This window comes from Apaloderma vittatum, unplaced genomic scaffold, assembly GCF_000703405.1.
Source record: "Apaloderma vittatum isolate BGI_N311 unplaced genomic scaffold, ASM70340v1 scaffold1960, whole genome shotgun sequence".
NCBI classification, from domain to species: Eukaryota; Metazoa; Chordata; class Aves; order Trogoniformes; family Trogonidae; genus Apaloderma; species Apaloderma vittatum.
The window spans coordinates 2,295-28,695 of NW_009694844.1; the positions used below are offsets into that span (position 1 = coordinate 2,295).

The following is a 26,401-nucleotide window of genomic DNA, read 5'->3' on the forward strand; positions in this document are numbered from 1 at the left end:
GCGGGGGAAGGTTGCCTGCTTAGTTCTTTAACGCTAATTTGAGATGTGCTGTTTTGTTGATAACCTTTCTGTCCTTTGTCAGGAGCTTTGGAATTTAGGGAAGGGGGCTTCTGGGCTGCTTGCTACTTGCTGTGAGAGCTGGGCTTGATGGTAGAGCTTGGAGCAGAGCTGGAGCCGCATGATCGCCCAGAGGCAGGTCTGCATCCCTGTGGAGCTGTTTGCATCCCAAGACAGGACATCAAAGACAGAGCTGGTGCTATCTGGCGTTATCTCCTGCGCTTCAGAAATCAGGAGCACCTGCGGGTAATGAGAGTGAGCAGGTGTAAAGCCGTGCGAGAACTTCTGCCAGTTGCTTCTCCTCTGGGAAAAAGTGATGTTGGATTGTTTTATTTTAGTTTAGTGTTTTGAATTAAGAGGAGCTGAACCCCATATGTAATTATTGGAAACCATTGTGCAAGAAACAAAGGTGGACATCAGAGCACTTGCCCTGGTATGATGATCTGTGGTTACTAAATTAATATCAGAACAAGTTCTGCAGTTAGTGACAGCTGAACCTGCTGAAGGTTGTGTTAATGCCTCTTTCCCGCAGAGACTGCCCAGTTCTGTGGAAGGGATGGCTTTTCCTCTGTGTGGAGTGGAACCTGATAAACAGTTAAAAAACTACTGCCCTGTCAGCAGCAGAGAGGGGAGGTGGGTGCCCCCTCTTTTCTGATCTGACCCCTTTTATTAAGGGAACAGGGAACTGAAGAACACTCTGTTGTCTGACTGTGCTAATTAATCAGCAACACTATATCTTTGTACTTACAGCAGAGCAACTTTGTTAAAAACTGTTTGTTAGCACCACTGTGTTGTAGAATAATACACTTCAGTAACTGTAGGGATGAAGTAAAAAAGGTGCTGTTTGGTAACGTACCTTTAACAGAAGGTTGGAGATCAGTTCTGTGCTGAGCTTCTTAAACAAAAAGCTTGTGCTGCCGGTGGCACAGAGGCTGGTTAGTAAACGAGCGAGATTTTCATGGTGTTTTGTCAAGACTCTGCTCCGTGCAAAGCCAGAGCAGTTGCAGTGAGCCACGCTGATGACAATGCTGCGACCCATCAGCAGATTTTTTTCCCAGCATTGCTGCTGTTGGCTGGAGCAAAGTGACTTCTCTCTCCCCTGCCTCCCTTGTGGGCACCCTGAGGTGACTTTCTGATGCCATCTCCAGGCAACGCGGCCAAGAATCAGCACAGCAATATTCAAATGCCAAATCCTAGACTTACTGTGATTGTTCTGTAGAGTATGTTTGGGTTCCATTTGCTTTATTAAGGCCTTTACTAATGCGTGAGTTCCTTGGAAAAAAAAACCCAGCAAAAAACTCTTTGTGATTAATTTACATTTAAATAGAGTTAGGTGGTGGCTTGTGTGTTGTTTGTGGTTGATGGTGAAGAAACACACAGATTAGTCAAGCTGGGCAATTTGGGGTTCAGCAAAAGCTTTGTGGTGCAGCCTGTTTACAGGTGCGTTGTAATTTCCAGGCTTCTTCAAAGGAGTATTTATCAATGCTTTATCACTTTGGAATGTCGCAGGTAAATATTTTAAAAATGGGAGGTGCAATGAGTGCCTGCATGCAAGTTAAATACCCTTAGCTGATTTGCAGACGTAATTATGCAGATGAGGCTGTTTGGGTGTCTGTTCTAAGTTCGTCTGACCTTTTGCTCAGGTTCAACTGACATACTGCTTTGCCAGTATTTAAATATTAATATTTATTAGCGGGCAAATGCTTATGAGACTGATACTGTCTCTGTGTTTTCATGACTTGACAGTGACCGAGCAGGATGGAGCTGGGCTGGTGTTCCCTTCCCTGTGCTTTTGTGCTCGAGGCTGCTGCTTCCCCGCGTGATGAATGTAACAGTCACGTCGTGTTTCATCATTCCCTGATATTTTCTGCTGCTCTGTTATTAACAGATGGAAGTACGCAGATCGATCGGTCCTTGCCGGAGAACTTGTTTCAAACCAATGCTTTGCCTCGAGTGCGGAGGAAGGCCGTGTGATGGCAGGCAAAGGCAGCTGGACTCTGACCTTGCTGCTGCTTTGTCCCCGGTTAAAGGGGACGTACTTTCTCCTGGGGTGACAAAGCTGAGCTCCCCGGGCTTCCATTATTTTAGTGGTGAAGGGTGTGATGCTCTCACTGCCGTAGCAGGGTGTGATGTTCTTTGTGCGCAAGATGTGCTTGGCAGAGTGTTAAAATGCGAAAACACTGGTTTGTTTTCAGAGTAGTTTTGATCCCTTTTGGTAGTGTCCGAGTTGATCTCTGTCTCGGGGTTGAGAATTCAAGGATGTTTTATCAGTATAGTGTGCTTGCGTCATACCTTGGCAATGAGACACGGGGAAATTGTGTTTAAAACCAAAACTGTTTTGTTTTTAAAATTTTAGCAGACTTTGCCTCCTTCAAGGCTGCTGTGCAGGGTTCTTCAATGCCTCCACGGTCGGTTGTGTGCTCTTGTTGCTGATGCTGGAGATTTTTTCCCTGCACCCAAAGCCACGGGGAAACGAGAAGCTGGCGATGCTGTTAGGGACATGTCGCTGCTCGTAGATGGAAATGTGCTACTGGATGTGGATTCGGAGCCCTCGTGATGGTTTTCAGAGGACTATTGACATGGCACATAGATAGCTACCAGCAGGTTTGAATACGTTCTTGATAATTAATTTGATCTTGATGGGATATGCGAACTTGTAGTGAGAAGGAAGATGCCTAAAGAATGGGCTAAACCCAGAAATGCTTGTGGTGCGGTTCCCAGCGGTCCCCGTTTCTTTCGCTTTAACCTGTTCGTGAGGAGACTCTTACCTGGGTTAAACAAGCCCCACAAGTGCGCAGCTGTTAATTTGAATTCCTGACAGGAGCATTTTGAGAGCAGTGCAAAACCAGAGCAGCCCTAGGAAGGCTGTTATTTTTGATTACCGTTTCGACTAAACCTCACGCCCTCTCTGTCGCATTCAGCAATTTTCCACAGATAGAGAAATTGCTGTAAATGAGGTGGTAGCATAACGTGCTTCGTGTGGGAGCCCGTGGGGTGAAACAAGAACCCTGTGTTCAAACTGTGTCTGTTTTTCCCTTGTGTGGACTGAACAGTACGTCTGACTCCAGCAGTTTCAAACTCTGAAACGTTTGTATGTGAATATGACGCATCCTGATAAGCAAGAGATGCTTATAAAATTTAAAATGCCATTTTCCCCCCTTGCCCTGTTTGAGCTAACCCTTTCCCAGGCCTGGTATTTTCTAGGCAGTTGCAGAGAAGCCGAAGTCTGCAGGGAGGATGGGTACTACACCTGGTGCGTATCTTTAAGAATCCTTTTGATAGTCTAAACCATCCTTTTGTCAGTCAGTGCGAATTTTAAATAAATCAAACTACTTCACAAGCAATTGTCATCTTGCGCCGTATAAAGTCACAGGGTGTGTCTGTTCAGACGTTAGTTTTGGTCACAGATGTACTCTGACCTCTGTAGAAAGAGCAGGAAAATGAAATGCACAAATGTGTCGAGCCTGCCCTGCTCATCGGGGCTCGGCTGACGTGACACACGGACGTTTTTCAAGGGACTCTCCTTTGCCAGCGAGTGTTTGCCTTCCTCTGCAGGAAAACCGCACGAGACCTGAACTTGGGAAAATTAATACCTGGTGACAAAGATGGGGCTAAAATTAATAATTCTTGGCCTCTCCTTTGACAAGAATTATTCTGTCTGATGGCCTTCACAGACTTCAGAAACTGCAGTTTTACTCGTTTTTATAACCGTTTCCATAAAAGCGTGATGTTGAGTGGGTTTGTCTGGGTGTTTTTCAGGGCCATCCGTATATTTGTGAGCGTTGGCTGTAAGTGGTGATGGCTTTTAGCAAAGCTCTTTGCTCCCGGTGTGTTTTATGTGCTTATGTCACCTGCTAATGGCATTAGAGGAGGATGTGTCCCCTTTGGGTTTTTTTTTTCCCTTAATAGGATTATCTGCCTAGCCCAGCAGTGACAGGAGCTGTGTTCGCTTTCACAGGTTTATGCCAGCTTTCAGGCTGAAGGGTTTAAGAACTGCTTTGCATTACAACGGGTATTTCTGAAGCGAGTTAGATGACTGCTAAAGATTGTCCGTGCTTTATCTAAATAAGCTGTTTATTTAAGTTTTGCAGCTACACAGGCACAAGTGTGTAAGAGACCTTGGATGAGCAACTCCCAGTTCAGGTGGAAGCCCCCTGAGCAATACTTCTATTTCAGCAACAAGTTAACTTGTCACCATTTTTTTTGCTGCAGTATTAAGACCTTTATTTCTTGTGTCCCTGGCTCTGTATTGTTCCTTTAAAAAAGGGTCACCGTGTTCTCAAATGGGAGTTGTACCTCAAGACCTGTGACCAGAAATCTCTTCCTGCTGGCAGGAGTAGTCGTGTGAGGTCCCTTCTCTCCCTGCCTCTGGGGAATATTTGGATTGAGAAAAACTTCAGCAGAAGAGCTGCTGTGATTAAGGGTATTATGGATTGCTTTCCAAAGGTCTTCAGGGGTGGGATATTTCTCCTCTTTGGGTTCCCATAACCCCAGTGTTGTTTTCTTCTCTTGTGTTTTGGGGTCATTAATAAAAGCACTTTGCTCCCAATTGCTCAGTGCGGGTGTCTGGGTGACGGGATGGGCAGCCGTACTGTGTGTGGCTTTGTGGACTCTGCCTGGTTTTCTTTTTGGATTGGCAGGGAGAAGATGCCCCGTAGCTTCAAGTTCAGCTTCCCAAAGTGTGGTGCTATGTTTATGGGTACATATCCTGTAACAGTAATAACATTAAACATGAATTTTGTTAATTGTTTCTCTGGTTGTCAGCAGTTTCCAAATATAGATATTATTTTTTCTATTTTTTTTCTTAGTGTTTCAGAACTACTCTTGCTGATAGCACCCTTGGCTTGCGTTGCGGGCAGCGACGTGCCCTCTCCTCTGCTCTCAGTAACACTAGAACATCCTGTTTTGCCTTGATCAGAAGAGTAATTAGTCTTGGTATCAAATATGGCCTGAGTATAAACACCTCTAGTGAAAGTCATTCATGCTCTCACTGCTCTCATCTTTAAATACTTAATTGTAATGTCGGACGAGGAACAGACTTGTTTTCAAAGGTTGTCATTTTAGTGTCTGAACTGTATTTTATGACCAAAAAAGTCAACTTTTTTGAGTCTGAGCTGTGCTGTGTACTCAGTAAACAACCCATTGTGGTGATATTCTTAATCTGCTGCCTGACTTGGTGCTGGCTGAGGTTACTGGGACGTCGGAGGATGTAGTAATGTTATGTGATGGTCTAAAGATCCCAACAAGATGAGGACTGCGGATAGGTAAAGCAGCTTGACTTCTGGTCTGCTAAAGATCTGATAAGAAGTTTCGGATTGAGAGAGAATAGCAGCACATAATAGTTCATGCAACATGTAGATAAGTCCTACAATCCCTTATGGAAAGGTTTGAGGATGCTCCAAGCTCACCTGCACTGGAAGACGAACTGGCTAAGTTACTAAAGCCATTCAGTCAGAATTATTCCGCAGGTAGGCAGTGCTCTAGCCTGGGAAGTTTGAGTAGTTGATTGAAAGCTAGGAGAGCTTTCGGAAAAGGGTTGGGTGCTTGTTTGATTTATGGTCTTTTTCTGAGCGTGCTGGTGTGTGGAGGCTCCCCTGCACCCCTTTGGGAGGTGCTGCCGTAGCAGGGGGACGCCGAGCGTGTGCTCACACCTCACCTGGCTGCTCGGGAGAAAGCCCTTAAGCTGAGAGCCCGCCCGGGACAAGCTGGTACAAGTCCTGCTGGTGGTCCTGGCTACATGATCGAGGTGGGATGCTTCCTTTTCTTTGGAGACCTGGAGCTGGGAAGAATTCCTGGCAGGCTGAGCTCAGGCAGACCAGGCGCTCGGAGTTCCCAGGACAGGGGCAGTACCGGCTGTAGCTGGGCTCTGGGCTGGGCACGGTGGCTGAGCACCAACACGAGATCTGCGCTGCGGGTCCGGCTGATGACAGGCTTCGTTCTGGAAGCCCAAGTCTGAATTAGGTTCCAAACTTTGGTTCCGCTGAAATAATGAAGCACAAGCACACTTGGTTAGTTCCTACACCGGAGCTCTCTGGGATTCAGCTGCCTCGGAGAAGGGTTCAGCCGCCGTGGGCTGTAGCCAGGCCGTGTGTGCTGAAGCTGCTCGGTGCTGCTGGAGCCGTGAGAGCTGTGTGTCCCCAGAACTGCTGTCTGAGCTGGGCAGGACTGGGGAATGTGGTTTAGCAATCCTGAATCTTGCGGTCAAGACTGTCTGGGGAGGATCTCCAGCATGCAGGGGCTGCAGGATGAGTGCAGCTCACGAGTCATGAGGAATGTCTGCAGGCAGATAAAAGTGCAGACAAGTGAAACCTTTGGGATAAATAAACTGGAGAAGACTGTTCACGTGGAAGGTACAGTCTTACCTACCTTCTCACCAAACTTAATTTAAACTTAATTTTAGTTAAGTGCTTTTTTTTTGCTGAGTTGCTATCACTTGTGATGTGGGGTTTTTTATTTTAATTTTTTTTCAATTCCCTCCCTCCCCAAAATGCCATTTTTAGCCTGACGAGTGAGACAGACTTGGTCCTGATCAGGAGGTAACTTGAGATGACAGTCGTTGCACTTTGTTGGACTGGCCTTGTCACGGGGACACTAATTGCAGAGATGTCTTGGAATGTCCTTTTAAGAAACATGTTATTGCTGTGAGGCGAAGGGCTGGGTGCTCCCGGCAAGGGATGTGGGGTAGTTTAGAAGTTGCTGGGAAGGGCTGAATTTGTGCAAGTATGAAGGAGTGGGTGATTTTAAAAATCTCTTTACTGAGAAGATGTGTTTATTAGGTTATTTGCAGTCGTGTGTGTGTGTCCTCCAGGGGGGGTGTGTGTGTGTGTGTGTGTGTGTGTGTGTGGTTTTTTTGGCTGTGCACCATGTTTTTCTTCCCTTCTGCAGACGCAACAGTGCATTGCTTGGCATGTTGACCTAGTGCTCTAAATATGGCTCTCGGGAGATCTCTATTTAAATTTAAAACTTGTGAAAGGAGACTCTACATCTTCCCTACTGTTAATCATTATGCTGTCTATTTAATGTTTTCACAGCCTCCGTGACTCCTCTCGTTTAACATGTTGGGAGACAGACTGGCAGCAGCAGTAAGCTGAAACCAGGTTCTATTCAGAATAGGTTTCATCACTGTAAAAGGAGAATTTTTTTTTTAAAGCAGAGGCATGTGTGTTTTCTAATTTAAAATCAGTTACATTTCTGTCAAAATAGGAGCACGCATTCCATCTGCTCTGCAGTTGTAACTGTCTGAAGTCTGATCGTGAGTCTGGTTTCGTCTCTGTGGTGGGGTGGAATGGGAAAAAATTACTCCTGTGAGTATTTTGGTCCTTCTGTGTTATAAGTGGGGAGAAGAAGCCTGACCTTCCTTAATGTCAGCGGACAGTTAACTTGACTAGCGTGTTTGTTATTTTAAAGTGAGTGTTTGTATGTCTGCAGAACATAATAACAGCGTAGTAAAGTTTCATGCATGCTTGTCTCGTTAGTTAACGTTAAATCTCAAATGCCTTACTCAGGGCACGAGCACGCGGAGAATGTATTACTAGCTATTGCTTTCTGTCCTTCGGCTATCAAGTACTGCATTATCAGAAAATAGATCTGGGCTGATGAGACTGTCTACGTATTGTTTACAAGATATTTCGGATCTGGGCAATATTTACTCGTGAGCCTGAGTCACTCTGGCAGTCTGTCCAACCCAGAAACAAAAGCTCTGGGAGAGTTTTGCTCGGGGATCGCGGGTGAGAGACTGAGCGGGCGGCCGGACCCCCGGCGGGCAGCCTCTGGCAGGGGGAGCCCCTACGTTTTCTTTAAAAGTTATGAAGTCTGAAGAAGATCCTGAAGATGGAGAAAATATACTCGGGGAGCCAAGCTAAGCTGAAGGATGGAGCAAGATGAGTTTGGGGTGGTGGAGAGAACACGGTTCTCGACGCAGCCTGTCTGAGCTCCGGCTCGGTGCTCGGAGCTGAAGGGGTTTGTAACTTGAGGCGAGATAAACTGATTGCTTCTGGCAGCACAAAGCTGCGAGTTCTACCATGACTTGTTGGTTTTCCTGTGCAGCTAAAGACACGGTAGGTATCTTAGGTTTTGCAGCGGTGGCAGCAGCTTACAACTGCAAAAATGCAAAAGCTTGAATTTTGTAAATGTTCTTTAACAATTTCTTTTTAATTGATGGGCATCATATCTGTCTTTAACAACTCTTACTGTGAGGAATTTCCCTTTAATGCGAAATGCTTGGGTGGCAGCATTTGATTTAGTACATCATCGAAAATAGATGCAGTTTACTTAAGTGTTATATCTGAAGGATGGAGGAAAAAAATTGAGGTGATGGTGTGTTTTTCTTAAAATACTGCTCTTGCTAATCGGAAGATACATGAAATGGGAGCAAGGAATGGCTGGTGAAGGGTTTTCTTGGCCCTCCAAACCTGGTAGCAAACCTGCGAGATGTGATCGCTTTCCTGAAAGGACATGGAATGTCATATGCAAAAGAATTTGGAGGGAACAAAGTTTGATGCTAGGTATGTCCAGTTTCTAAGGTATTTAAAAATAAAGCATAAAACGTGCATAATAAGGTAGCTTAGCAGAGGAATATTGTTTTTCCTCCTGGGAACGGATGCAACTTTTGCTGCAAGCGGTAATGTCACCGGTGACTTCGCTGTGCCAGCCAGGCTGGCTTGGCTTTTAAGCTAATGGGTGTTTTAATGGATTGACACATCAGTCCTGCACTTCAGGCCACACTGGTGGTTGTAATTTCATTAGTTGTCTATTTTTATTACTTCATAGTCACTTTTAGCAAGTGTTGTACTGAATAAGCCATTGCTAAGGCTTTATGATCACTGTAATCTTGTTTGTTGTGGGAATGGGGAATAAAGATAATGATGGTTACAGCTCCATTACACAGATTGTTTTACAGGGGCAGGGTGGTCGCAGTGGGTTTGTGGCTTTGTTCTTCTTTTGTGTCTCCTCTTTTCCCGAGCCAACCCGCGCTCTGTCTGCTCTGAGGACCAGCTTGCTGGCATTCACGCTCTCGTTGCAGATCTTGCAGACTTTCTTTCATTAAATCTTGAAAAATGTTGGTCTTTGCTAGTAAGACAGTCTTAAGGAGAAGGCGGTTCTATCTTGATATTCATTTTTTTTTTTTTAACATGAAGATCGTACATAGATTTTGGTTTTCGTCTATTATTCTCGCTTCCATGTGAAAACTGCCAAGGCTTTGGCATAGTGGGTTTGGAGCTTTAAGGAGGCAGAGGAGCTCATTGTTATGCACCCAACAGGAGGGATACAAGAAACAAATACGTTTTTTCAGCTGCTCCTTGGCTGCTCTATTTTGGAAGTTACTAGGTTTACTAATTTTAATGGTCTTTGTTCAGTGAGGCATAGAACTGCTGATCCGTGGTGATAAATAACTTCATGCCCCTCCAGCCTGTGTGTGGCTCACTTATCAGTAAATTCCTTTGCTGTGTAGAGTTAGATTTGACTATAATACTCCTTTATAGGCCTTTTTCTTCTATTAAAAGCTTCTTGAATGTCAGGGCATCAATGTCCAGCTTGGCTTTAGCTGTCTGGGACGCCTTGTGTCAGATGGAGGGGCTAGAAGGAGATGCCTAAAGGCAACATAATATGAGAAACTGTCTGAAAACTTTATTTGAGAATGAGGACAGGGAACTAGTTCCTTCAGTAGATCAATAGTGTACCATAAACTCTCTTGCTTTTCTTATTCTCTTACACAGCTGAACACAGACTGGAACAAATATGATGACAGGTTAATGAAAGCAGCTGAAAGGGGCGATGTGGAAAAGGTTTCGTCAATCCTTGCCAAAAAAGGAGTCAGTCCTGCGAAACTGGATGTGGAAGGGAGGTCTGCGTAAGTAATTTCCAGTATTTCAAAATGGACTTGGGAAGCTACTGAAAATTACTAAATTCCTAAATCTTGCTGCTGCTCTAAAGCCTCTTTTTAAATATATAAATCTGTGCGATACGTGGGGTTAGATTCCAGCCTCATCTAAACTAGAATGTGAAATTTTCATAAACCATCCTCACTTCCAGGTGAAGATCAGTTTTTAAATACTTGCTCTTGACAGATTTGAATATTCAAGAGAAATGTTTTCTTCCACCTGCTTCATTGATTTAAAGTAACTTCCTGGAAAAGTAATCATTATTTATCTTGTTCTTAAAAGGAATATCTGCAAAACTCTGAACTGGATTTGGATGCTGGCCAGAGCTGAATTTGTGCTGTATTTAAAGTAAATAATGATTACTTTTCCAGGAAGTTATCTTGTTCTTAAAAGGAATATCTGCAAAACTCTGAACTGGATTTGGATGCTGGCCAGAGCTGAATTTGTGCTGTATAATGCCTTCAGTATACAGCTGCTTGCTTTGACTTTCCTGCAGATAAAGCAGTTGTGCTTAAGTAAGATGTTTTCTGCTTTTAGATTCCATGTTGTAGCGTCAAAGGGAAACCTGGATTGCTTGAACACCATCCTTATTCATGGAGTTGACATCACAGCCACTGATGCTGCAGGTAGGGTTCCTCACCTGTCCAAGTGCAACTTGCAAAAGTTTTTGTTTTGTTTTGTTTTTGTTATTTATTTGGAATTAAGTAGAATTAAGCCGAACTAGAGCGTAGATCTGCCTCCTTTCTCTAGTTTCCTGTAGCTGGCAAAAAAAAATAAATTAGAATTGATTATCTGTCTGACTTGTTGCTGAACTTCTTGGAAACTGGTCATGTCCTGTCATGTATGAGTTCATGAGAGCAGCAGAACTTGAGAGCTTTGGGGTTTTGCTGCTTTAGCTGCTTATATTGCCTGATCCAGACTCACTGGTGGGTTTAGCATTTCTAGTTGAGAGTAATAATGTAAGAATGGTTTTAAATGGATTTCTGTTCATTTAAATGCTAAGTTTATTTTGCTGAGGCTTGTGAAGTACAGTACTCAGTTGAATACTATTGTAGGTGTTCATACACCTGTACTGAGCCCTGAAATTCAGCTTGTGTCTGTGCTACCTTCTTGGTTTGCACGTGTGCGTCAGAGTTTGTGTGAAGGCCTTGCAGAAGAGGTACTTAAAAACGGGTGCTAATTTTACCTCCATAATTTAACATGTTTAATGAATGTTCTCTTGTTTTCAGCTTCATTGCAGAAGTAGCTTAGCCTTTTCCTTTCGTACAACAGATATTCTTAAATGCTTATGTGGAGTCATTTGTAGTATTTTGAGTTTAATTTCACTGTTGAACTTGAATCCTTGGTTGCAGTTTCTCTACAATAAGAAAAGAGTTATCGTGCTGACAGAATTGAGGGGGAGAGATGGGGACTGTGGTGTCTGAAATGATGTGAATATTGATCTGAAGTGTCTCTTGTCCTGAACTTGCTCTAGCAGTCAGAAGACACGTATGTATCTTGATGTTTTGTACATCTAGCGCACGATGAGCAGTGTGTGACATGAAGTGTACAGAATTATGGAGGAGGATGGCAGGATTTTCTTCAGATGGGATAAACTATGCTAAAGCTTTAGCAAAGTACAAAATAACGTTTTATTAATCAGTGTTGGATGATTAGTACTAGACTTCCTGAGGAATTTGTGCGTCGTTTTTCTAAATGCATACTTGAAACATCCTGAATCGATGTTGATCTCGTTTCAGGTAGAAACGCGTTGCACCTAGCTGCAAAATACGGACATGCTTTATGCTTGCAGAAGCTGTTGCAGGTACTGAAAAATACAGCTTAGCTGTTTTTAGTCTGGAAAGAAAAGAAGGTGCTCTTAAATATACTGATTCAAAATTGGGATATGATGCTTTTTTTTACCCTCAGAAAGATTGCGTTCTTCTAAAAACTATGACAGTCATGTAGAAAGACCTTTTAATAATAAATCATAGAATCCTAGACTGGCCCAGGCTGGAAGAGACCTCAGAGATCATTTAATCCAACCTCCCTGCCATGGGCAGGGACGCCACCTCTCAACTGGACCAGGCAACACATGGGGACCGAGCGGGAATCGAACCCGCGATCTCGATGTTGTCATTGTCAGCACCGCGCTCAACCCACTGTTGCTGAAAGAGTGCTAAAATCAAATATTTATTTTTTTTGTCTCTTCACGTAGGTGATCAAATCAAGTTGGAGTAGTAACACTGAAAGGTCTGCTCTGGAGGAGTGTTTTCAAAAGATGGGCTTTTAGATCCATAATCTTTCATTACTGAAACAATATTGGGAGGTTGTCTTATGTTTGTGTGATGTTTATTTTTTTCTTTTTTTATTCCTCATCAGTTTATGCTCAATTGATTTTTTTTTTTTTTCTTTTTGAACTTTTAATGGGTTCTTTTAATCTTCTATATATTTGAGGCGTATCTCCATGCAGATGTAAATGGCACTTTTTTTCCTGGAGTGCCAGAACCAGTAGTGATACTGGTAGTGAAGGAGTAATGACATGTAGTAGAGAAGGGACATTGGAAAGTCTTTGTAAAGTCTTGGATGAATTGTGCATTTTCTTTTCATGGTCTAATTTACTTCTCCAACTTCTGATCAATACGTTCAGAGCGCTCCAGTGCTCCCATAGTCCTTTCTTTCATGTATGTCACTATACTGGAAAGTACAATTTTTCTTTTTTTCTTAAATCACTTTCTATTGTTTTAATTCAAAGCATTTCATGTTTTCTAAGTGCAGCCTAAACCCTAACTGATAACTGGGGTTACTTGTTTTAACAGTACAACTGTCCAACGGAGAATGTGGATCTTCAAGGAAGAACTGCTCTTCATGATGCCGGTAAAAATGTTCTGCTTTTCTAGTATCTGTAATATGAAATCTAGATTTAATTAATAGATTAATTTTCAAGTGGGCTGAATTCTTCTCTTAATTTTGGTGACTGTAGTAGGAGAAAATGTTTTATGTTGTCATGATGTTTGTCCTCAGGAAAAACTTAACAGTCATAGCAGAGGTAGATCTGAAAGTCTTCTGATGCCCATGATTTGTCTAGTAAAATCTTGGCCAAGCGTCACGACCAGTGTGTTAGTGAAGTGATGTTGATAGGTGAAGGTGCCTTTACTCTGCGTTGTCTGCGTCGTCATCAGCTTCAACAGCAGCAGCTGATTTCCTTCACGTGCTTTCGAGATGGATGTGTGAGAACTGAGTCGTAGAGCCTTAGCATATTCTAATTTAGTTTTTGTGAAATAAAAAGAGCCAAGGAGATGTTTGGGGTTTCGCAAAGGCTGTTTTCAGCAGTAAAACTTCTTTTTCTCTTACAGCTATGTCTGACTGCTCCTCTAGCATACAGCTGCTGTGTGATCACGGGGCCTTGGTGAATTCAAAGGACGGAGTAAGTTGCTGCGTACAGCATTCCCCTGCACCAGCCTTACTGAAGTGCTCGTGCTTTCTATGTTCTCTCTCCCTTTCCTTACTTCTCCACTTTCTCTCTTCAGGACGGGAGGACACCACTAGTGCTGGCCACTCAGATGTGTCGTCCCGCAGTTTGTCAGCTTCTGATAGACAGAGGAGCGGATGTAAATGCCAGGGACAAACAAAACAGGTAACGCGTGCAGAGCGCTGCCAGCGGGCCTGCTGACAGTTAACGGGCAGAAAGCTGTCCCGTGGCTTTCAGGCTACGGAATAAATACATTAAATTCAGTGGAAAAGAACCTGGGATTTAGTTCAGAAGTGCTCATTCAATAGTACAGATAATTGGCCACGTTATTGCTTGTTCATTACATCTAAGTGTGTGACTGCAGTTGGTTGCTTTAAGGGTTTGCCGGTCCGAAGCTGCATCTTGCACCCTTTTGGATCAATTTGCAAAACAGGTCACAACAAAAGTCTTACTCTCTCATGAAGTACTTGTCCTGTTGCAGCTCCGAAGGAACTGAAGGGCCTTGAAATGTTTACTTCTGTAGTCATGGAAGTGGGTCGGGGAAGGGTTTTCTCTTTGTAGCTGCTACTTCTGCCGGTTACTTCCTGGAGGATGCTCGCCTGGTGGCCACCGGCCATGAGGCTGCTCTGGGATAGAGCGTGGCCATTGCATTGCATGTTCTGAAGGTGGCAAGTGTTTGGAAGGCGTTGCCAGGGCTCCCAAGCACTTGACCCCTCCCAAACTTTGTCTAAACTTCTTGTCTTGTGTTTGTTGTGTGTATTGAGATTTGTTTCTAGCTAGAGAAGGCTGGAGTCATAAGCATTTTCAAAACGCTGAGTGGCTCTCAAAGGCAGTAGGCTTACGCTGAGTTTTATGATGAAAATCCTGCTGCTATAATGTTTTTGTTTTGCTTTTCAACAAATATTTAAACATTGACTAAATGACTTCTTAAAGCTTAGTTTCCTCTCTTGGTAGAGGAAAGATTGACTCAAGTTTCCATGATTAGACATAAGTGCATGAAGGATTATTTCTGTGATTTCTCCGTTAAAGCACGAGGTCCCGGAGTCTCTGATGCTGTCTTTCTCCCCCAGGACTGCCTTAATGCTGGGCTGTGAGTATGGCTGCAAGGATGCAGTCGAAGTCTTGCTCAAAAATGGGGCGGATGCCAGTTTGACTGATGGCCTCGGTCATGACTGTGCTTACTATGCCAGAATTGGCGACAACATTGACATTTTGGCTTTAATAAAAGCTGCCATTGAGGATTCTGGCAAAGGTATGAGGAACACGGCTGTAGCTGTTTGCTCTTTTGTTTGAACTGTGTACCTGCCCACTGCTGGGTCATCAGGAACTGGTTTTTGGAGGGGAGCAGTAGTCCTTTGGAGGAAAAGGTGATACACTGCCTGTTTGGATGAGGAAAGAAGGCGTTTGGTCTTTGTTTTTAGCAAAGCTTTTAACGTAAATACAGGCTCTGATGCCTTGAAGTATTAACGCTGCTGACCCTGGCGTGGCAGTATCGATCACAGCAGTTATTTGTAGCCTTGTTTATAGACAAACTTTGTGCTTGGGAATGTTTCAGTATTTGATTAACTGGGGCGGTGGTGAATCTAGTTTTTGAAATGTGTTGCATGAGTCCGAATGAAACTATTAACCTTGAAATTTATTAACCTTATATTTTTATGGTACTTTTTAGCAAGAGACAGCATGAAGAAAGGGCAGCCTGAGCAAAAGGTAAGGCTGTTTACCCTAAGGCAGTATATCCCTGGTGGTGTTGAGGGGGTGGTTAAGGTTGTGCTATGATGTAAAACTAGTTTAGTATTTTATTTATTAATTCTTAACTTGATATGTGTCTGAGAGGATTCCCCCTGTGATCAGATCGTGTGACTGTTTCTTTGTATTTGAAAAAATACTCAATGGTGTGCATATTCAGGATTAGAGTTTTGACAAGCATATCCCCTTTGCTGTCTGGATGAGATCATGGGTGACCTCTTACTGAGAAGCAGTTTGTCTGAATGTGGATGTTGGTGGTATTGCCTCCCCAGTGGAAGCTGAAATGGGTGCTTATAGCAGCTCTCTGTCCCCAGAAATAGGGATATCTGAAGAACATAGCAGCATAAATTAATACTTTGCTGTTGCAATAACAGGTTACTAATACGTCACAGAAGTGGAATCGGCTGCATGCGCAGGAGGAGACAAGTGTCAGGCTGTATCAGAAGGAACACAGTGCTCAGGTAAGTGAGAACGATTTCTGTGACTTGTGTGTTCCCACGTGTTTAATGAACCAGACATCCTAAAGACCAGATGCGCTTGTAAAATAAACGTGAGCAATTCCATTCAGAAAGGTCGTACCTGCTGCTGTTTGCTTAAAACTTAATTGTGTGACTGTAATGTGACAATTATGCAGATAAGCCCTAAATTTTTTCAGGAAAAAAAAACAACACCAAAACTTGTTTGTGTAAGAAATAATTGCGAGTCTGTTCATGTCTTAACCCTGCCCATCTCTTAACTTTCTGTCTGCTATTGCCTGCAGTAAAATCACAGGGGCATAAACTAGGAAGATTTATTTTTTTAACATTCTCCAGGGAGATATTTCAGCGTCTTTCTAAAATCAGCCTAATCATAACTGGTCTACTAACTAATTTTCTCATCTTGTTGCTATGTCATTAGTTTTTGAAAAGGTAAGTGTTTTAACTTATGGGGAACAAACCACTGAAAGAATGAAGCCTTCGTTATACAGTGCTTCCTAGTAAAAGGGTAAAGATCTCTGAATGCAGCTTCTCTGGTTTGAGCTACGGAAGTCACCGCAGTTAAGGAAGGGATTATCAGGCAAGAGTAAAACACGCCTTAATGTTTTTATGTGAGCACAGGACTGATTGACATGGTGGAGACCTGTTATTTTTGCCTGTTGGATTTATTCTGTGTTCCTGGGGCGGCCCAGCCCGAGCAAAGGTTGCTGTGTTTCGTGCCAGGGAGGCTTTTTCATTGCACCTCTGGCTGCAGTGGTTGGTTTTCAGGGACTGTTTTAACATTAGTTATTTTTACCTGTCAACAGACAGCAGGCAATCGGCCTCTTGAGTGCTGTAAGCACTGAAAATAACCTTACTCTGCTCATACATTTAAAACCTGTGTGTACACTTACACGAGAGTGAGCTGTCTGGAGCCAAAAAGCTTGAAGACCATGGAGCTTGTACTTAAATAAACCTTCAGAATGAAACTTGCCTGGAGTAAGGCCACAAAATAATTGGGGGGCTTGTTAGGCTTGGTGTCTTTAATAAACCTTAAAACTGTTAGTTCAGATTCTTTAGTTTTCACGGTGTGTGTGTAGCGTGGTGATGTGTGGGGTTTGTTTGTTTGTTCTTTTAATTGTTTTACTTAACTTTTAAGGAATTGGAGTTAGAAAATCAAGACTTGAAAGATCGAATGAGAGAAGTGCAGGAGGAACAAAGGCTACTACTGGATAGGATCAGTGGGCTACAACTACAACTGAGTGAGGTAAACCTGGGGATTGGAATAACCTGACTTGAAAGCTGTAATAACCACCTGATGCTGACAGAGGAGGCTGGCAGAAGCAAAAAGGAAAGCATGGATCCTTAGGATGTAGTCTCCACTGCTTTCCTGTGAATTATTTCTGTATGGGTCACTGTCATTCTCTGCTGCAAACACCTTTGGTCCCATAGTAAAATTCAAAATGTGAGGAGACATGTTACAACATCATTCACTGATACCCTTAAATTTGAGCAATAACGTTTATGGCTCTGCTTTGCAATGCGGTGTGAGCCATGAGGTGTTCTGGCATGTTGCCCAATTAAATGTAGGTTCTGTGGGTCGGTATTATATCACAGCCACTGCTTATTTTCTGGATGTTACTGCAAGTAGTAACACAGAGAAAAATAATCAGCTGGCAAAAACAGAAGCAAAAGTTTTCAACAGAAAATTTCTCAGCCAAATTTGAAACCCTGATTTTTTTAAAAACCTTCCCTCTACATGGAGTTCTTAATGTGATGAGTGGAACTGAGGAAGACAAAAGCAGGGTTTATTTTATTTTTTCTTCTTTGTGGAGGCTCACATTTGATTTTTCACTGTGTTTTTGTAGAGGTATGTTTAAAAGCACAAGCAGCTTCCCCTAAACATAGCATCTAGATAGAAAGAATATTTTTCCTTGGAATCGTTGGCTTGTCTGAACTTCTATCTTAAGCATTGCCTTTAAAACAAACAAACCCCGAACTCACTCCTTTATGCTCACTTTTCAAAATCAACTTCTGAAAAACTATGCTCTTCTGCCTGGGTATGTGTTATTCCGATTTCCTCCTATGCGTGACAAGAGCCATTGTTCTGTCAAACGCCCTTCACTTCTGTTTATCTTGCCACAGGCTAGATGCTGAGTGAAAGGGAACAGTCAGAAGGATGTAGAATTAGAGACTGGGGTACACTTGTCAGCTCATGAACTGTGTATAAGCCCCTTAAACATTATTGAGAAAATGATTTGCGGGGGGATTTTTTTTTTTTTTGTTATTTTTGCAGGAGCAAATGTTTGCAGATGATCTTGAAAATGAGGTACGATATATCGCCTTAAAATGTAATAGAGCTGTGAACTGGGGAGGTGACTGTTGCATTGACGTAATGATATTTAAAACTATAGAGAAAAGAATAGCTGTCTATAAATGCTAAATGAAAAGTCTCCTGATGTGTATTCTTATTTATACAGCTGCACAGCTTTTCTGTTGCTACCAATAATAAGTATAATCCCTATGGCGCCTTAAGAGCAGACTTAATATTATAAGTATCTCTTTAGTGACTTTCAGAAATGTTAGACAAATAAATATGAATAAATTAAATGATAGTGAATTGTGTTGATGCATATTGCCTGTTGTCGTTCTTCAAGACTCCTGGTAGAGTAGCTGTGTTGTGGAAGAACTTCAGAATCAAAAAATTTAGGAGTTCTTTTGGTGTGATGATAGTGGTTGAAGTTTGCTCTAAACATTTTTAAGAGTTGCTCAAGATCGTATGAATTTGGCTGTTCTTGTGGCTTTCGCTGTTTTGGCACTCTTTCTTTTTCAGAAAGATGAATTGAAGAAAATCCTAACTACCAAGGAGAAACAGCAGGAAGAAAGCTTAAAAACTATTGAAGCTCTCAAAGCTAAGCTCAAGTATTATGAAGTACGTTAATTGATTTGAAATGTAATTGATATTGCAGTAGTAAATACTTGAGCAATTTTAAATTGTTGAAAGTCTTAAGTGGTTATCTCATTGTGAAAGCTTTCCCTGCCCTCTAATCCCTAGCTTTTGACGTAGCATAAAAAAATCTAAAGCTGATTTTTGATTTTTGCTGTTCGTTTTTAGGCTGACTTCATGGGCTCTGGAAGTAGCTTTGGTAATAGTAAGTACCTTTAATTCTTAGTACCTGCCGGGCACGATGCAGTGCTAGAACACACAGACACAGGGTGTGGGGTGTGTTTTCCCCGTCTCTTCCTTCTGTCGGTCTCAGTTGCAGCCAAGCATTATGTGTCTGCAATTCAGAGCCCGGAGTGCAGCAGCCGGGTGCGGTTGTGTTTGTAGCGAGTGGTAGGGCACTATTGATCAGTCTCACCTACTGATCTTCTAATGACATGAAAAACCTGATGAGTGAGATCCATGCCCCAAATGGAGTCTTCCCCTTTCTGTTCTTTGTGTTTGAAGCAACACTCCTGTGTAGCTAAGGACAAGAGAACTATGGTCGTCGTGAAAACTTGAGAGTAGGCAGGTTGGAAAGTGCCTTTAAACGCAAGATCTCAGCTTATCCTTTCTATGAGTTATTATTCTACTTCCAGAAACCAAAGTCTTCTGCATCCAACCCAATTAGAGGCCCGTCTTGCGCTTTTGTAATCTAAGGTGTTACTCCGTCTGCCCGAAGCTGATGTGAGAGTGTTTATCTGGAGCGCAAGGGGATGCTTTTTCCTGGCATGTTGACATGCAGGCATGCAGCCAGCTCAGGGTGGCTCTCGTGGCTGTTTTGCAGAACAATTTACCTAGCCTGGCACAATATTTTTTTCTTTAGGAGGAGTTTGTCCAGACTTCCTATGTGACTTATGGAGCAGTTTTATAATATCAAGTCTGTAAACACCACCCTGCAGCCTAGCGCGGTTTCACTGAAGAGAATAAAGTTAGGAAGGAAAAATCTTACTTCTTACGATTATGTGTTACTGGTTTTTAACAGAAACTAAATGCTGTTTGCTTTGCAAATCTAGGAAAAGAAGATTTATTACTTAAACAAGGCCAAGTGTTTGCTGTGGAATCACAGGTAATAAATATTTTGCCACTTGAGAGAATTCCAAGATAGTTATGCTTGGGAAAGCTAAATATACTTATAAATGTGCATACGTTAAATGTTACTTCTGAATGCAACATTTTCAAAAACAATTTAATTTCAATAATAAATTATGTTTATTTAACTGCTGGTGCCCTCTAGAGTTTTGTATGTGACATAGCTCTAAGTGCTGTGAAGTTGTTGGATGCTGCATGGTCTGTAATGAGCGTTCTGAAAACTGAATCAGCAGCACATTGGATCAGCAGTCACGGTGTAAAGTGCGATTGTATTTGCATCTCTTTTTTTTTCCCCCTGCTTTAAATTTAACTAAAATTCAGGAGATTTTACTTTCCTGCCAGCTATACAATAATTTTTTTGCCGATTTTGTTTGCTGATAGCTAGCTACCTTTTAAAACAACAATTTGGTTATAAACCAGGTCCTCAGACCATCAGAGTGAGTCACGTATGAGAGGGAATAGTCCCTCCTGACAAGCTCTTTTCCTCAGTCTTCTCAGAGAGAAGGTTCTGTTAGCCATGACATGCTCTGTTCTAATTCCTTTAAAAATTATTTTCACATGCTTGAGGGATAGGGGAGATCTCTCAGTAAATGAAATTTCTTCTAGCACGTAAGTGATGAAACACGAACAGCAAGGGAAAGTAAATGCATAGGCTATACCTGCATTTTCCTGTCAGTAGGATCTGGTGGTTGGGAAACAATAATGTAGAGCTATATTCAAGATTTTTTACTGTTAAAAGCTGACACGTAATGCAATGTGAACAGAAATAATTAGTGTGTTTCTAGAAGTAATCAGACAAATTTTATGCTCATATCGACCTAGGTTTAAGACAGTGATGTACGTGCCAGCTGCTTTGTGTGTGACTTGTCAAACGTGTAAATGTTTGTGCCGATTCATCTTCAGTCTAGGTCTATGCTGAGACCCCTGGAGCTCTCCCTGCCTAACCAATCATCCAGTTCAGAGAAGGAAACTTTAAAGAAAGAACTTGACAACATGAGGACCTGTTATGGTGCAGCAAAAGAAGAAATCAGCAAATTGCAGAGAGAACTGTCTCTCAAGGTATCCGAATGTAAGGCTTTGGCATCAGAGTGTGAAAGAAGCAAGGCGGAGTCTGATGGACAGATAAAACAACTGGAAGATGCTTTAAAAGATGTGCAGAAAAGAATGTTTGACTCTGAAGGCAAAGTTAAGCAAATGCAGGCCCATTTTCTTGCTCTGAAAGATCACCTGACTAGTGAAGCTGCTTCGGGAAACAGCAAGCTAACGGAGGAGCTGAAGGAGCAGTTGAAAGAAATGAAAGCGAAGTATGAAGGAGCCTCTGCTGAAGTGGGGAAGCTAAGGAACCAGATTAAGCAGAATGAATTGCTGGTGGCAGAATTTAAGAGAGATGAAGGAAGGCTAGTGGAGGAAAATAAAAGGTTGCAGAAGGAACTTGGCAAGTTGGAGATGGAGCGAGATAAAAAGGGAAGAAACGTTGCGGAGTTAGAAGGGCAGCTCAAAGAAACGGCGGCGAAGTTAGCTCACTCTGTAACTTCAGAGAAATTTGAAAACATGAAGGGTTTGTTATCCAATGAAGTGAACGAGAAAGCAAGGAAGTTAGCAGAGATGGAGGGAGAGCGTGAAAAACTACAGGCAGAGATTCTGCTTTTAAGGAGGGAATCTGAGAGTCAGAAAGCTGAACTTGCTCAGCATGTCAAGCCAGAAGACCATGAGCAAATGAGGAGTGGGCTCGAGCAAAAAAATGAGGAGCTTGGGAAGACAATTTCTGAATTATCGGAGAAGAATCAAACCCTGCAGAAGGAACTTGAAAGGTTGCAGATCGATAACAAGATGCTTAAGCAGCAAATCCATGTGCTAAAAACTGAAATTAAAAGCCACAATGTGCCTTTAAAAATTCATGAAGAATTGAAGAAAGCAAACGATTTGACTGTTGGTGACCTGACCAAAAAGCTTTTTGAAATAACGAAGAAGTACAATGAAAGCAAAGCAGAAGCCGAACAGTTGCTGGCAGAGAAGAACAACTTAAGTGAGAGCATCGGGCGCTTCCAAGCTGTGTACCTGTCTCCAGAGCAGCACCAAAAACAAGTGGAAGCTTTAAAATCTAATGGTATTGAACTTGAAAGGCAGCTTGCTGAGCTTCAGAAAAAATACGATGATGAACAAGCAAAGGTTTGCAAACTAGCTTCTGAAAATGCAGCGGTGAGAGAGACTCTCAGGGATCAGTATGTGTTGGCTACAACACATGAGGAGGTTAAAACAGTGTTGAATAACACTCTAGAAAAGACTAATAAGGAGCTGACAGATCTGAAAGAGAAAACAGAAGAGATAAAGCAAGAATTCACGAGGGTAAACGAAGAAAATGGAATGCTGGAAAATAAGGTGAAGCTCTTAGAGAATCAATTACAAACTGAGTACATAAGTTTAAAAGATCATGAAACTACAGTGACTGCTTTAAATAAAAGCGTGCAAGAACTTCAGGAGAACAACGTTGTGATTATGACTGAACGTAAGAGGGGTCAAGAAGAAATTTTGCAGTTGCATGCAGAAATTGAAGCCCAAAAGAAGGAACTTGACATGATTCAAGAATGCATTAAGTCAAAATACGCCCCAGTTGCCTCCTTTGAAGACAGAGAACAAAGCTTTGAAGCCACAGTGAAGGAATTGAAAGCGCAGTTGCAGGAGCAGGCACAGAAGTGCAGAGAAAGTGAGGAGGAAAACGAGAAGTGCAAGCAGGAGAATGAAAAGCTCAAGAATGGCCTTTTGTCCATCCAGAATGACTTGCAGCAGAACTACGTCCTTGCAGAGAAATCCCGCGCCATGGAGAACATGTTTGCAGGCAAGATGGGAGAGCTGAATAAGCAATTGAGAGAATTGCTGCAGAAATACACGGGTGAAAAAGAGGAGACAGATGAGCTGCGGGAGGGCCCCCAGCAGCCCCTGGCTCTTGAGGCTCAGCATCTTTCAGTGGAGCAAATTGAAGCCTTGAAGAAGGCTCTTGGTCACACTGTAGAGGATCTAAAGGCAGCCCTCCGAACGAAGAAGGAATGCTACGACAGAGAAATGCTAAAAGTAGGGGAACTAGAGCAGGAATTGTCAGGTCTAAAAAAGTCTTCAGTACCCTTGGCAGAGTATATGCAGATGAAGGAAATGCTGGAACAAGAAATTGTAGCGATCAAAAGCAGCTTGAAAGACAAGGAAGAAGAAAACCAAGTTAAAAGTGAGGAAATCTTGAAGTTGCAGTCTGAGATTCAGCTCGCTCGGCAGGCTTTAACAGATCTGGAAGGCAAAGAAGTGATTGACATGTCAGAATACAAATCCATGAAAAGCACTCTGGAGGCCCAGATTAACGGCATAGCTGAAAATTTGTCCAATATGAACAAAAAGTACGAGGAAGCGTGCAAGGAGGCTTTGCAAGCGAGAAAGAGCGAGCTTTCCTTAAAGGATGAAAAGGAGCTGCTTCAGTTACGGAGTTGCAGTATTGAGCAAGAAATTAAAGACCAAAAGGAAAGGTGTGATAAATCATTGTCCACAATTATTGACTTGCAGAAGAGAATACAGGAATCTGCAAAGCAGGTGGAAGCCAAGGATAACAAGGTGGGATGTCAGATAGTTCCTAATGCTGAACTGAAATGTCAGGACCATCAGCTAGACTTCACGTTTACCTAGTTAAGCATTCGAGTGCGGCTTCGTGTACTGAGCAGTAGTAGGTACCCAGGACTGGCCCAGATTTGCTAAGATGAAGTCCTGGTTCTAACTCCGTGTGTGTTTTAGGTTTTTAGACTCCATTAAAACTTCCAAGCTTGGTTTTAGACTTTTGGGCTATAAGCTTATTCCTCCATTGAAGCTGTATTTTTGTAGTATCTCTATCTTACCTTCTGGTGCTTCGTTGTTCTTTTTAGAAATTAGACCAAGAGTATCTTTAGAGCAGAAGTTGTTTATGTTGCTGGTGGACCTCCAGGGTCCACACTTGGAGATTTCAGTGCTATGAAGCAGGATGTGAACCTGTGATAGCATGTTATGGAGTCAGTGCCATGGCAAGCTGGAACAAAGACCATTCAGCGCTTGATCTGCAACAGTCTTTAAAGAATATTAGGGTTTTGGTGAGACATCCTTAAATGAGATTTTTTGTGTGCTTTTTTTAAGATAACGGAGCTGCTTAATGATGTGGAGCGGTTGAAACAAGCTCTTAATGGCTTGTCTCAGCTTACGTACACCGCTGGGATCCCCTCAAAGAGGCAGAACCAGCAGGTTGAAATGCTCCAGAACCAAGTGAAGACCCTGCAGCAGCAGCTGGCTGTAAGTAGTTGGGCGAGGTATTGTCTGAAATGCAGCAGCATTGCTTACAGTTTCTTGGATAAACAGGGATGTACGTGGCGGCTGGGACTGACTGTGGGCTTAGCCTTCAGAATCAGAGTATTCATGGTTTGGGATTTGTGGGTTTTTGGAGTTTTTTTTGATTGCTTGCTGCTTCTGCTAATGTTTGGGAACTTTTCCAGATTAAAAGGACACAATTTAGAGAAAATTTGTGTTTACAAGATACACTGCTGTGGTTCGTGCCAAGACCATTTCTGTATGCAAGTTCCATGTTAGTATTTTCTTGCAAAAAACCACCAGCTGTGTATTTTCTGACTTTGAAAGGAGGTGAGGTGGTCCTTTCGCAAGGGATTTGACTCTGTGTTCCCTTGTCTGCAAATGTGAAGTGTGTCGCTTATCCTTAAGCGCTCAGAGTAAAGGGGAACTCTTCATGGTGAGCGCTGTGATTTTTGTGTGCAAACAGGTTTGTGGCCCCTGTGACTTCAATACAGCTCACAATTAAAGTTTTACGTGTGAGCAAAGTTAGTTATTTGTGAATCTGTGCAAAAGTAGGATACATCTTTAATAGTACGGGCAAGGTTGACCCTTACAAGGCAGAGCATGCTGAAATTGGCTGGGTTTACAGAAATAGCTAATGCTGTTGATGAAACAAGTTTTTAATCGTAGCACCTGGGGTGACGCAGTAGATCAACTTGTCTTTGACAGCCTTTCAGCAAAATTACTTTGCTATGAGTAGGTAATAAAGTGAAGCAGTGACTTCTTTCTTGATTGATGGAGGGGATATAGCTGACTTTAACCTTGAAATTCTGTTTGCCCGGTCTCTAAGTGCACCAGAACCAAGCCCAGTTGGAAATAGGCAGGAGATATTAAGAATTTGATGACTTCACCTCCTCTTCTTTTTTTTTTTTTTTTTTTTTTTATAGGATGCTAAAAGGCAGCATCAAGAGGTAGTTGCAGTTTACCGGACACATCTTCTTAGTGCTGTACAGGTATGATAGTCTCACGTTCAGATTGCTTTACTCTTTCAGTGTAGAGATTCTTGAGATGTGTTTCTAACTGCCGTAGTGGAAGGTCTCAAACTTGAAGTGGCATCAGGTACCTGTTTTCATGTTGAGAATTTTCATTTAGAATGGACTGACCCAACAAAAAAAAGGCGAGCACACACCACAGCTGTAGTCTTATCGTGCCATTTCCTTACTGCCAGTTGTCTATAAATATATATTTACCACTCGCCTACTCTGGAGGCTGATGGTGTCTGGTGATGTGTGTTCTTCATTCTGCATCATCCCAGCTAGTGCTGGAGAGAAGTTGAAAACTTATTGTAGGTTTAGCCAGTGGCTCTTACTGAACAAAGGACTAAATCAAGTCTTAACACCTCAGCTACTTTAGCCTGCAAAGGAGGGCCCATTGCGACGGCAGTAGGCTGTGGAGTCCAGAGGACAGGAGCAATCTGTTTTCACACATTGCGTTTCATAAATGAAGGTGCTGTGTCAGAGAGGCAGAGCCTTCTTTCTGTCATGAGAACAAAACAAAAAAACACCCCAAACCAGAAAAACAGGATTCCTGAAGTATTTCAGATTTTCCCAAAGCGGTGAAAATAGAGCAATAAGTTAAGACTTTTGGGTAATTTTGAAGAGTCTCCTAATGTGAGTGACAGATGGTTGTTACTTCATGGGATTTCTTTTTTTTTTAAACTTTTCTTTTAACTAAGTGTTTGCTTACTCTAGGGTCACATGGATGAAGATGTCCAAGCTGCTTTACTGCAGATCATTCGAATGAGACAGGGACTTGTTTGCTGACGTGCTTAGTGCCATTGCTCTTGAAGGCTGCTGCATCTTGTAGGAGTGCTGTGATGACGGTAGTAGTGATAACCTCCATGAGATTTATGTAATTGTGATAATATAGCTGCAATTAGGACCTCCAAATATGAAACAACTTACAAAGCTGAAATATTTTCTCCCTGTAAAACAGTAAAATAGGGCTACTAAGTTTCGGATCTGACACTTCCGTTAGATTTATAAACGATGTAGAACATCTTTTAAAATTGGTACACCAGCTGACTGTCAAAATGATGACATAGTAGTTAAATTTTTTTTGATGTCTGATTGACCACTTATTAGAGCGAGGCCTCGTCCCAGAAACTCTCGTGTATTAACTGGAACTCTCATGGTTAAAAAAATCAACAATGTTCAAATGAGCTTGGCTAAGTATTGTAGCTGTATATCTCCTTTAACGATTAAGAGAAAGTGGCTGTTTTGTTGCGTAAGCTGCTCAAGATGTACTAGAACACGCTCAGTTAGAGGTAGGTGGAAGGTGTTCAGGTGTACGTTGTAACTTGGCTGGCCAAGTTAAAGACTTTATTTAAATATACGCTGAAGATGTAGTGCCTTTCGCTTTTTGCAAGACTCAGAAAATCACGTTT

The 26,401-nt window shown here is 42.4% G+C and overlaps 1 protein-coding gene across 1 annotated transcript; it reads left to right on the plus strand.

The window, feature by feature from the left end:
* Positions 1 to 8,078: 8,078 nt before the first annotated feature.
* Positions 8,079 to 25,887, plus strand: UACA (uveal autoantigen with coiled-coil domains and ankyrin repeats). The gene is made up of 19 exons (XM_009868910.1): positions 8,079 to 8,114; positions 9,774 to 9,907; positions 10,476 to 10,564; positions 11,678 to 11,742; positions 12,737 to 12,794; positions 13,274 to 13,344; positions 13,448 to 13,554; positions 14,460 to 14,641; positions 15,059 to 15,096; positions 15,510 to 15,596; positions 16,750 to 16,857; positions 17,887 to 17,919; positions 18,424 to 18,522; positions 18,706 to 18,742; positions 19,590 to 19,642; positions 20,569 to 23,259; positions 23,809 to 23,961; positions 24,903 to 24,968; positions 25,707 to 25,887. The coding sequence occupies exons 1-19, from the start codon at positions 8,079 to 8,081 to the stop codon at positions 25,776 to 25,778; spliced, it is 4,179 nt and encodes a 1,392-aa protein (XP_009867212.1). The 3' UTR covers positions 25,779 to 25,887.
* The last annotated feature ends 514 nt before the right edge of the window (positions 25,888 to 26,401 follow it).

Excerpts from the sequence above, each read along its gene's own strand:
- UACA (XM_009868910.1), top strand. The coding sequence starts at position 8,079 with ATGACTTGTTGGTTTTCCTGTGCAGCTAAAGACACG. Across the intron at positions 14,642-15,058 it reads CATTGAGGATTCTGGCAAAG|CAAGAGACAGCATGAAGAAA; the intron begins GTATGAGGAACA and ends GGTACTTTTTAG. Across the intron at positions 15,097-15,509 it reads AAGGGCAGCCTGAGCAAAAG|GTTACTAATACGTCACAGAA; the intron begins GTAAGGCTGTTT and ends TTGCAATAACAG.